Source organism: Aotus nancymaae, unplaced genomic scaffold (genome assembly GCF_030222135.1).
Source record: "Aotus nancymaae isolate 86718 unplaced genomic scaffold, 86718_ANA_hifiasm-v0.15.2.pri h1tg000072l, whole genome shotgun sequence".
Lineage (NCBI taxonomy): Eukaryota > Metazoa > Chordata > Mammalia > Primates > Aotidae > Aotus > Aotus nancymaae.
In genome coordinates, this window is record NW_026988487.1 from 14,777,701 (window position 1) to 14,789,778 (window position 12,078).

The following is a 12,078-nucleotide window of genomic DNA, read 5'->3' on the forward strand; positions in this document are numbered from 1 at the left end:
GACGGTTAAAAAATAAATAAAAATAAGGTCTAGAATCTCAAAATGCCCATGTTCCAATAACAAATCCCAAATAACCATCACTTAAACTGCCCCCTTTTTTACGAAAACAAAACTTCAAGCCCATTTCCTCTTTGTATGGGACACAACACACGTATGATCCAGTTTCTCAACCCAAAAGTAGTTGTTTGGAATTCCAATGAGTTCCAAGTACCAGGTCCTCTAGCCAGTGACAGCCTCAATTCCTAAAGATGAGAGACGGTTGGGTCCACTTAATAAGGGTTTTATGTACTTCTACTGATTACAAAAGCAGTGTAGTATTTGAAAACAGCAGCCACAGAAAAAAAGCTTGTCACCAATAATCCAATATTAAAAGAAACACTTGGGATTTTTCTTTTGCATTTTTCAGCAAATGAAGTCAAAATTTATTTTAACCAGTGTGGACTGCCTAACAAAGAACTATCTAAGTAAAATTTGTCTCCAAAAACTGGACAATTAGAGAGCAAAACTATCAATTCAGTCCTAATTAACACTTACTCAATTTCCCACAGTAACACATGCCTTAATTCTCAGCAGTAACAAATCTTCCAGATTCAAAACTTAAAACTGTTAGAATGTGTCTGGTGGGCAAAGACTCCAGTGTTATTCTAAATTCTTACTATTTAGCTGCATGATCCCCTCTTCTGGAGGGGCCCTGTCTTCATTATATATATATTTTTTCTCCCTATCCAAAGAACTTTTTCAAGTATATACGCTTAAAAATAAGGGGGTAGGGTAAATCAATATAACTTGTCACCTAATGGAAAATTTTAAAGGCCTAAAAATAATATTGGAAGAACTCAAGTCTACTTCAGCCTAAGAATCAATCTAGTTTAGTCCAGAGATAGCAGCCTGCCATGAAGAGCATGCTCACTCCTAACAGTTAATGGCCATTTTACAGTAAAGACAGGTAGGTCTCCCCTAAAGTGTTGCGACTATAGGCATGAGACACCCTGCCCAGCTGCCAGTGCCTTTTGATTGCAGTCATTAAATAACTGAAAATACAAAGTCTATTTGGTAAATTACTACCCATCTGTTAATCCCACCAAAAAATATGTCCAGTGATGACTGATCAGTGACATTTTAAGTAATCTAATCTTTCTTACCTTGCTTCTGTAAATTCCAAATAGATTCCATTTCTGCAAAGAAACAAAGAGAATTACATACTAAGTTTTGGTGAGCAAAGTCTGAAGCTATGCTTTTCATTTTAAATCTAAAAAATCCTAGACTAATTAATGCCAGACTGGAGGTAGGGTTGAAAATGGCAAAATTCTATGAAGCTCAGACAAAGCATTCACATTTTTCTCTAATTTTTTTCTTTTTGAAGAGACAGAACAAGTGGCACAAACATGGCTCACTGCAGCCTGAAACTCCTAGGCTCAAGCTATCCTCCCACCTCAGCCTCTCAAGTGCCTGGGACTACAGACATATGCCATCACACCCAGCTATTTTTTTTTTTTTTTTGGGTAGAGACAGGGGTCTGTTGCCCAGGCTTGACCTCAAGCAATCCTGCCTCAGCCTCACCAACTGCTAGGATTACAGGTGTGAGCCTGGCTCCTATAATTCTTAAGTGTTGTCTAGATTATTATTATCTGAAATCAAACTGCCAGAATAATTTTGTCTTTACAAATTGCAAAGATATGCAAGAAGCATGCTACAGATAAAATACTTCTCATAACAGCTTATCATGATTTAAAAACGCCAAGTACCGCCAGATGTGGCGGCTTGTGACTGTAATCCCAGCATTTTGGGAGGCTGGGGGCCAGATCATGAGGTCAGAAAATCAAGACCATCCTGGCTAACACGGTGAAACTCCATCTCTACTAAAAATACAAAAAATTAGCCAGGCATGGTGGCATGTGCCTGTATTCCCAGCTACTCAGGACTCAAAAAAGACAAAAAACAAACAAATAAAAAACCACCAAGTATTTCTTGGTTATCCATTGACTCCTCAATGAGGTGCCCAATTTTTTGAACAAAGCATTCATCAAATTTAACCAATTAAAATTGATTCTTAGTTTAACCATTCAGGCAAGTGGTTCTCTCCTCTAAACCATACTTCTTATTTTAACCTACAAGGACAAAATGCCAATCCACACCCATTATTAATGGCACACAATCCTCATTCGTTCCAATTCCATTTAAAATGTCTACAATGTGCTTAGTTTAGCATCTTACAATAAGAAAACTATGTACATGTCCAAACTGTAGTGACATACACAGAGAATGCAGTCAAAAACTCTACCTGTGATACATGAAAGCTTCAGGGGGCTATATATAGTCAACAATAGTTGACTATTATACAAGAACCAAAGAATTGGACCTTGAAAGGAAATATTCTACTTGGAGATTAAAACAAACCACTTAGGAATGAACTATAACAAATGTTAAGGATAAGCAGTATTTCTGTGGTAATAAAACTATTATTTTGAAAGGACAAAAGATCATTTTACCCCGTTTAACTAGTATGTGTGACTACATTCCAGTGTAACAGCAACCAATTATAATTAAAGAAAAATAAAACTGAAATTCATTAAGATGGGATACATCTGGATTTGGGTTACAGTTAAGGCACAAATAATCCCTTCTGAAGGACTAAAATAAGATACAGATCTAAAATTATGATTTTCTTATTGTATGTGTATGGATAGGGGCAGGGAATGGTAGAATCACACATAAACTCTCTCCACTCCTCCAGCAAAAAATCAGAACTGTGCCATTTGTAGAGATGGGGTCTTGCTATATTGCTCAGGCTGGTCTTTAACTCTTGGGCTCAAGCAATCCTCCCACCCCTCAGCCTCCCAAAGTGCTAGGATTATAGGCCTGAGCCACCAAGCCTGGCAATTTTAAAAAACATTTTCTGCAGTACTCTTAGCTTTTTGAAAATCTGTCAGATCTGGATATTTGGATCAATGACTAATTCTGAATGAACAAGGTAATTATTTAGATAAAATCCCATTCAAGGTATCATAGTGATTCCCTGATTAAACCAAATCTGGGAGTGCAGAACAACTGCCAATTGTCCAAGCTTAGTTGTATGGTATGGCCATCGAATCTCTGTGCAGACACCTAATCAGAGAAAGGCAGGAAAATTCCCTTTCTCCTGAGAGCTTTCAGAAGGGAAAAGTACTATAATCAATCTAATCTGAAACGAAAAAAAAAAAAAGATGACACTCGGGAATTCTAGTCACAGAAATCACAGTTATACTCCAAAATAATTTCTTTTTTTTTTTTTTTTTTTTTGAGACGGAGTTTCGCTCTTGTTACCCAGGCTGGAGCGCAATGGCGCGATCTCGGCTCACCGCAATCTCCGCCTCCTGGGTTCAGGCAATTCTCCTGCCTCAGCCTCCTGAGTAGCTGGGATTACAGGCACGCGCCACCGTGCCCAGCTAATTTTTTGTATTAGTAGAGACGGGGTTTCACCATGTTGACCAGGATGGTCTCGATCTCTTGACCTCGTGATCCACCCGCCTCGGCCTCCCAAAGTGCTGGGATTACAGGCTTGAGCCACCGCGCCCGGCCTCCAAAATAATTTCTTATTCCATTAGTTTCAAACAATAAGGAATAGTTAAAAGGTCTTCATTATCTTACAAATTTCTGGATCCCAGAATGGCCTATTTTAACAACTCCAAATGTAAGTCTTGTCTTGATTCACCTACTGCAAAAAAATTGATCCAATACAACCAGTATTTTTTATTTTAGTGAAAGCACAAAAATTTCACATTTTGCAGCAAATAAATTCCTGAGGAATTTTGTATACAGTAATTACTTGATACTCATTTTGTCTACTGCAAAGATAAATCTATATTTAGTTGTTTGTTGAAAAAAAAATTGGCAGGCTGTGGTGGCTCACACCTGTCATCCCAGTACTTTGGGATGCCAAGGCAGGAGGATCACTTGAGGGGCCAGCCTGAGCAACACAGGGAGACCTTGTCTCTATTATTAAAAAATAAATTAAAAAGAAAAGAAAAAAAGAAGTTAATCAAGCCTTTCATGTTAGCCCACCTATGAGCAACATTTTCTTTGTTCTTCCTCACTGGAAACTCAACCTGTCCCTGTACTTGCCCCGCTTTTTGAGAATACACTGCAGAGTCACAGTAACAACCACAATGCTTTAAAAATAAAGCAAACATACACATTTTAGAATACAGAAGACAAAACAACTAATTGCAAACACCCAATTTTTTTTTTTTTTTTTTTTTTTAAAGATGGGGTTTCACCATGATGGCCAGGCTGGTCTTTAACTCCTGACCTCAAGTGATCCACCCACCTTGGCCTCCCAAAGTGCTAGGATTACAGGCATGAGCCACCGCACCCGGCCAAACACCCAACTTCTTTAACAAGTTGAAGATACTTCTTTACTTCAGCTTAAGGTTTTACTCAAATATTATACATTTTTAAATGATTTATGGTAAGAAAACTTTATTACCCTTAAATGTAAGCTCTAATGAATTATCAAATAGAAATAGAAATAGGGATGTATGATGTAGCTGTAAAACTAGCCATGAAGCAAGTCTAGCTTGTAACCAAGAAATAAATCAGCAGAGGCCGGGCATGGTGGTTCATGCCTGTAATTCCAGCACTTTGGGAGGCTGAGGTGGGTGGATTACAAGGTCAGGAGCTTGAGACCTGCCTGACAACATTGGGAAACCACATCTCTACTAAAAATACACAAATTAGCCAGGCGTGGTGGTGCACACCTGTAATCCCAGCTACTTGGGAGGCTGAGGCAGGAGAACACTTGAACCCAGGAGGCAGAGGTTGCAGTGAGCCGAGGCGGGGCCATTGCACTCCAGCCTGGGCAACAAGACTGAAACTGCCAAGACAGACACAACAGACATGACAGGAAGGGAGGAAGGGAGGAAAGGAGGAAGGGAGGAAGGGAGGAAGGGAGGGAGGGAGGGAGGGAGGGAGGGAGGGAAGGGAGGGAAGGGAGGGAAGGAAATATAGCATGTTTTCAAGTAATTCTGAATTAAGGTACTTAGAAGTCACTACCTTTTCAGTAGGCCCCTTAACGAACTCTTCTCTGAAACTAAAACAAACCAGGGTAAGCATATATCCAGTCTACCCCTAAAGAGAAACTTGAAACTTATGTTAGCCTGGGCGACAGAGTAAGACTCTGCCTCAAAAAAAAAAGTAATCAGCATTACCCGAAATGCTGAACTAAGAAGTGAATGCAATTTCCCTTCCTGTTACTTAATATTAATTATTTCTTTGACTACTAGCAACTTCATTTCCTTGATCAAAATTTGTAAATGTCCACAAAACTCAAACAAGGTTAGGATCAGAAAGCGAAAATGCATCAAATAGCATTTGCATGACGCTATGCTTAACCTTAACAAAACTAACAAGAAACGACATCATAGATAGAACACATAAGAAAGAGCTGACATTACATTTGTCCTCTTTTAGATTACAAAAGTCTCAACTCAGATTTTGAATATGAAATGTGTTCGTTTGTGTAATTTAATGTTTTGACTATTCTGGGAAAAAGAACAAGTTAATAGTATAAAGAAGGCAATTTCAACTATACAAAATCATCATACACATACAAGTTGAGAATCCCTTATCTGAAATGCTTGGAACCAGAAGTATTTTCGATTTTGGAATGTTTTCATTGCACTATCAGACAAGGAACATTTCCTTTTTGAGTATCATGTTAATATTGAAAAAATTTTGGATCTTAGATTTTCAGATTTGGGATACTCAACTTCAGCAGTTGATTTTTCTTTTTTCTTTTTTTTTTGAGACGGAGTCTCGCTCTGTCACCCAGGCTGGAGAGCAGTGGTGCGATCTCAGCTCACTGCAACCTCTGCCTCCTGGGTTCAAGTGATTTTCCTGTCTCAGCCTCCCAAATAGCAGGGATTACAGGTGCATGCCACCATGCCCAGCTAACTTTTTTCTCTTTTTTTGGAGACAGTCCTGCTGTCGCCCAGGCTGGAGTGCAATGGTGAGATCTCGGCTCACTGCAACCTCTGCCTCCCGGGATCAAATGATTCTTCTGCCTCAGCCTCCCGAGTAGTTAGGACTACAGGCACGGGGTGCCACCATGTCTGGCTAATTTTTGTGGTTTTAGTAGAGATAGGATTTCACCATATTGGCCAGGCTGGTCTTAAACTCCTGACCTCATGATCCATCCGCCTCGGCCTCCCAAAGTGTTGGGATTTCAGGTGTGAGCTACCACACTGGCCAATTATTGTATTTTTAGTAAAGACGGGCTCCACCATATTGGCCAGGCTGGCCTCAAACTCCTAACCTCAGGTGATACACCCACCTTGACCTCCCAAAGTGCTGGGATTACAGGTGTGAGCCATCATGCCCAGCCTTGATCTTTTAAATCTGCTTTCTACACACACACACACACACACACACACACACACACACACACAATCTAACTTGCCAGTCCTTTTTGAAGAGTTATCACAGAATCTAATTATGTAAATATTTATTGAAAAATACCCATAGGGCCAGACCTCATAAAACCTAAGTAAAAGTTTTTGCTCTTAAGATATACCCAAGTAGGCAATTTTCTTAAAATTCTGTATTTTAAACACCACCACCCAATCTGAAACTTCTTAATATCAAAACTTATATTTAGCTATGCCACTCAAATGAATTCATGTTAAATTTTCTAGAGCAGACTTTCTATATCTGCTTGTGTAATACCTATCACAATGCTTCCTATAGTGAAATGTCCAGTTATTCACAAGTTCTCAATTCCAAGTTGATAAAAAAAATAATAAGTACTACTTACCAGGCTCAGGATATAGATGGAAAACCAAAAAGAGTCTGCCCTCTGTGAGCTTATTCTAGGTAAGCAACTTCATTGGGAGGGTTGGTTATCAGTAGGAGCATTAACAATGAACAAAGCCTGGTGGTAGGTGTGTGCCTTAACAAGGTGAGTTTGAGGAGGGATCAACAAACAATTATGATCCACCGTCTGTTTTTGCAAATAAAGTTTTAATGGGGACCAGGTGTGGCGGTTCACATCTGTAATCATAGCACTTTGGGAGGCAGAGGCAGGAGGATCACTTGAGACCAGCCTTAGCAGATGGTGAGACCCTGTGTCTACAAAACATTTAAAAACTAGCTGGGTGTGGTAACAACACATGCCTGTAGTCTCAGCTACTCAAGAGGCTGAGGAAAGAGGATTGCTTGAGTCCAGGAATTCAAGGAGACAGTGAGCTATGATCATGCCACTGTACTCCAGCCTGGGCAATAAAGTGAGACACTCAAGTCTTTTTTTTTTTTTTGAGACGGAGTTTCGCTCTTGTTACCCAGGCTGGAGTGCAATAGCGCGATCTCAGCTCACCACAACCTCCACCTCCCAGGTTCAGGCAATTCTCCTGCCTCAGCCTCCTGAGTAGCTGGGATTACAGGCACACGCCACCACGCCCGGCTAATTTTTTGTATTTTTAGTAGAGATGGGGTTTCACCATGTTGACCAGGATATGCCCGCCTCGGCCTCCCAAAGTGCTGGGATTACAGGCGTGAGCCACCGCGCCCGGCCGACACTCAAGTCTTTAAAAAAGAAAAGTTTTGGCCGGGCGCGGTGGCTCAAGCCTGTAATCCCAGCACTTTGGGAGGCCGAGGCGGGTGGATCACGAGGTCAAGAGATCGAGACCATCCTGGTCAACACAGTGAAACCCCGTCTCTACTACAAATACAAAAAATTAGCTGGGCATGGTGGCGCGTGCCTGTAATCCCAGCTACTCAGGAGGCTGAGGCAGGAGAATTGCCTGAACCCGGGAGGCGGAGGTTGCGGTGAGCTGAGATTGCGCCATTGCACTCCAGCCTGGGTAACAAGAGCGAAACTCCGTCTCAAAAAAAAAAGAAAAGTTTTAATGGAACACAGCCACACCTACAGTGTATGTACCATCTATGACTGCTTTTGAGCTATAATGCAGAACCAAGTATGGCGTGGTTGCAGCAAAGACCCTATAGTTCACAAAGCCTAAAATATTTACTATCTGGCTCTTTATACAGTAAGTTTACTACTGACCATGCTTTAGTGGCCACAAGTAATTCAGTAAGGCTGAAAGTCACCAAGAATGAGAGATTTAGAGAAACAACATTATTCAGGGGACAGAGTAAAAAGGTACATATGAAATAAAGTTTGCTATTTAATCACATAGGTGAAGGGAAGCCACTGAAGAAATCTAAGGTTATTGTACTAAATAGTGATGATTCTTCTAGGCAATGAAGAGAACAGATGAAGTGACAATATAGAGTCTCCAATAAATGTTAATAAGTCAAGAAACGAAGACAGTATCAGAGATAGGAAAGAAAAAAATGGAGATCTTAGAGAAATGACCCATATAATCTAATGACAAAAAATTGGGTTAATGCTAATTCACTAAGGGCAGGAAAGAAAAACGTTTTGGAAGAGAATGCATTCAGGTTTATATACACAGAACTGCAGTGGTGATATCGAATATAGATATGGTCTGAACTCAGTTTTTTTTTTTCTTTGAGATGGAGTTTCACTCTTGTTGCCCAGGCTGGAGTGCAATCTCGGCTCACTGCAACCTCCACCTCCCAGGTTTAAGCAATTCTCCTGCCTCAGCCTCCCAAGTAGCTGGGATTACAGGCATGTGCCACCACACCCAGCTAGTTTTTTGTATTTTTGTAGATATGGGGTTTCACCGTGTTAGCCAGGCTGGTCTCGAACTCCTGATCTCAGGTAATCTACCCACTTCGGCCTCCCAAAGTGCTAGGATTACAGGCGTGAGCCACTGCACCCAGCCTTTGAAGTCCTAAGCGAAGTATATATGCTAACAGAACTGGACAAGATTACCCAGGAAAACTGATGTTAACATGAAAAGAGAACTCAAGGAACAACATCTGAGAAACAGAGAATGACCCAGAAGGGTTATAGCGAGGGTATAGGATATAAGAGTTGGAACAGTCAAAGAAATTCAAACTAAGGAATTTACAGAAGCAATGTTCAAGTCTAGTAAATCTTAACCAAAGGTAAGACACTTTCAACTTTCTAGTCATCTCTTTTTCTCTAACCCAATGTCACTGCCCTGGTTCAAGTAGTAGTATCTTATGAACATTTACACAGTTGCTTTTTAACTGGCCTCTTTTGCCATTACTCAGGCCTCACCTTCTGTCTTCTACAACCTGGCTAACCATTCTTTCTCTTTAAAAAATGGAATCTGAAAGTGACCACACTGCTCAAAACTTTTCAATGGATTCTCACTGCCTATAGAAAAAGCTAGTAGCACTGTGAAACTGAATTTGTGTCTCCTAGCACTTGACACAGTAGCTAGTACATCAAGAGACAAATTAGATGACTAAGTTAAAGGACTTTAAACTTGTACCATTCACTTTCTTTTAAACAAAATGAATGGCTAGCAATCTTCAAACACTGATTTCCTCCACCTAAGGTAATCTTACTCTCCTTGCACAATAAACAGTCTAATGTCCACTTCTTTTTGGAATCCTGACTACCCTTTCCTCACCCTGCCCCCACCTTAGGGGTTCCAACTGCATTTGGCATAACCTCAGCTCATGGCAACCTCTGCCTCCCAAGTTCAAGTGATTCTCCTGCCTCAGCCTCCCGAGTAGTTGGAATTACAGGCATGTGCCACCACATCCGTCTAATTTTGTATTTTTAGTAGAGACGGGGTTTCTCCATGTTGGTCAAGCTGGTCTCAAACTCCCGACGACTTCAGGTGATCTGTATACCTCAGCCTGCCAAAGTGCTGGGATTATAGGCGTGAGCCACCATGCCCGGCCTAATTTTTGTATATATATATATTTTTAGGAGAGATGGAGGTTTCACCATGTTGCCCAGGTTGGTCTCTAACACCTAACCTCAAATGATACACCCTCCTTGGCCTCCCAAAGTGCTGTGATTATAGGTGTGAGCCACTGTGCCCAGCCAACAATAGTAATATATTTCTTTCCATGTTTCCCTATTAGACCAAGTTTCTTAATAACACAAACCCTCACCTTTCATCTATTTAACACTACTGCTTCCCACAGTGCTTCAATAAGTACATACTGATTTGAATAAATACTATTCGTAAATCATCCAGGAAGTAATAATATAACTGTAAACAATGGGTCTACTAGGTAGACCCATTTGGCATTGCTCACATTCAAATTCTTTTGACCTATAAAAACAGCAATTTTATATGGTCAAACCAAACAGATACAGCATTTAATTATTAAATCCCTCAAGGAAAAAGACTGAAGCTAATAGGGCTAAAGCCAACTTGAAGCTTACTTTTTGCATTTAAAATTGAATGATACTATTGTCTCAGCTAAAAGAACATTTGTTTGTTTGTTTGAGATGGAGTCTTGCTCTGATGCCCAGGCCTGGAGTGCAGCAGCACAATCTCGGTTGACTGCAAACCTCTGCCTTCCAGGTTCAAGAGATTCTCCTGCCTAAGCCTCTCGAGTAGCTGGGACCACAGGCATGCACCACCACGCCTGGCTCATTTTTATATTTTTAGTAGAGGAGGGGTTTCACCACACTGGCCAGGCTGGTCTTGAACTCCTGACCTCAGGTGATCCACCCACCTCTACCTCCCAAAGTGCTGGGATTACAGGCATGAGCCACCATGCCTGGACCTAGAACATCTTTTAAAAAATAACATCTAAATTAAATGGGTCCCCCAGATAATACAGAATAAATCAAAGATAATGCCAAACAAACAGACTCCCACAATTGAGAACCCCCAAATCAATTTAGCACTAATCATGCCTTCCAATCCTTTATTAAGCATTTTAGATCAAATCCTGTAAAATTTGGCAAGGGTGGTGACATGGTAAATCAAAATTCTGCTTTTCCTCTTCTAATTCAGATTTGCCCATCTTTTGGATGATTACAGGCTATTACACTATGTTTTGCTGCTATTCTGATTTCCTTTTTCTCAACCAGTCTACCATACTTGCGTATTCTTTTACAAAGAAGCTTGTCAGAAATTTCTACCACGTTTTACTTTTTCAGTTTGACAATACCTAGAGAGAAATACGGCACGTTTTCAGGCCAGGCGTGCAGTGGCTCACGCCTGTAATCCAGCCTGGGCAATAAAGTGAGACACTCAAGTCTTTTTTTTTTTTTTGAGACGGAGTTTCGCTCTTGTTACCGAGGCCAAGGTAGAAAAATCACCTGAGGTCAGGAGTTCGAGACAAGCCCGACCAACACGGTGAAACCTTGCCTCTAATAAAAACACAAAATTAGTTGAGTGTGGTGGTGCATGCCTGTAATCCCAGCTACTCAGGAGGCTGAGGCAGGAGAATCACTTGAACCCAGGAGGCAGAGGTTACAGTGAGCTGAGATCGGGCCATTGCACTCCAGCCTGGGCAACAAGACTGAAACTCTGTCTGAAAAAAAAAAAAGAAAAAAAGAAAAAAAAGAAAGAAAGTAAAAAAGAAATATAGTATGTTTTTAAGTAATTCTAAATTAAGGTACTTAGAAGCCACTATCTTGATACCTTTTGAGATAAGGGGAAAAAAATATAAGCCACTACCTTTTCAGCAGGCCCTTAATGAATTCTTCTCTTAAGCTACAACAAACCAGGATAAGCATAATTATCCAGACTACCCCTAAATAGAAACTTGGAACTTAAGTTGTTTTTGTTATTTTTCTCTTTTTTACTACTCTACTTATTCTAATCCCATGTACTTTATAAGAGTAAAATATAAAATTCAAGTTGCTTGGAATGAAACTGCTACTACTATGACAGTAATAAACAAGCTTTTGCTACTACCATTATAATAATAGTGTCTGCTCTTCTTACAGCATAGATGGTTATTTCCCTCTCACTTAGGACTTAAGCTAGTGAAATCCGGAAGTTAAATTTTAAGTTCCATAAATTCCTTACAAGTGACCTTTCAGACCAGTATCAAGGTGAATGTATTATTATTGTATTCATAAAGCAGACATAATGAGACATCGAGCAGCCAGTATGGGTGCTAAACAGCCAGTATGAGTTCTCTCAGTGGGAGAAAGAGGACCTTATACCGTATAATTATTTGTTATATTCATTTGTATATGTCGCACATTATTATATCCCCATAAACAGG

General features: G+C 40.3%; 1 protein-coding gene across 1 annotated transcript in view; it reads right to left on the bottom strand.

Moving 5' to 3' along the window:
- NUFIP2 (nuclear FMR1 interacting protein 2) overlaps positions 1–12,078 on the bottom strand; it is a 35,974-nt gene that overhangs the window by 8,640 nt on the left and 15,256 nt on the right. Inside the window, exon 3 of the mRNA XM_012449314.2 lies at positions 1,143–1,175. Within this exon, the coding sequence (XP_012304737.2) occupies positions 1,143–1,175 (33 nt within the window). The remainder of the gene's footprint in view (positions 1–1,142; positions 1,176–12,078) is intronic.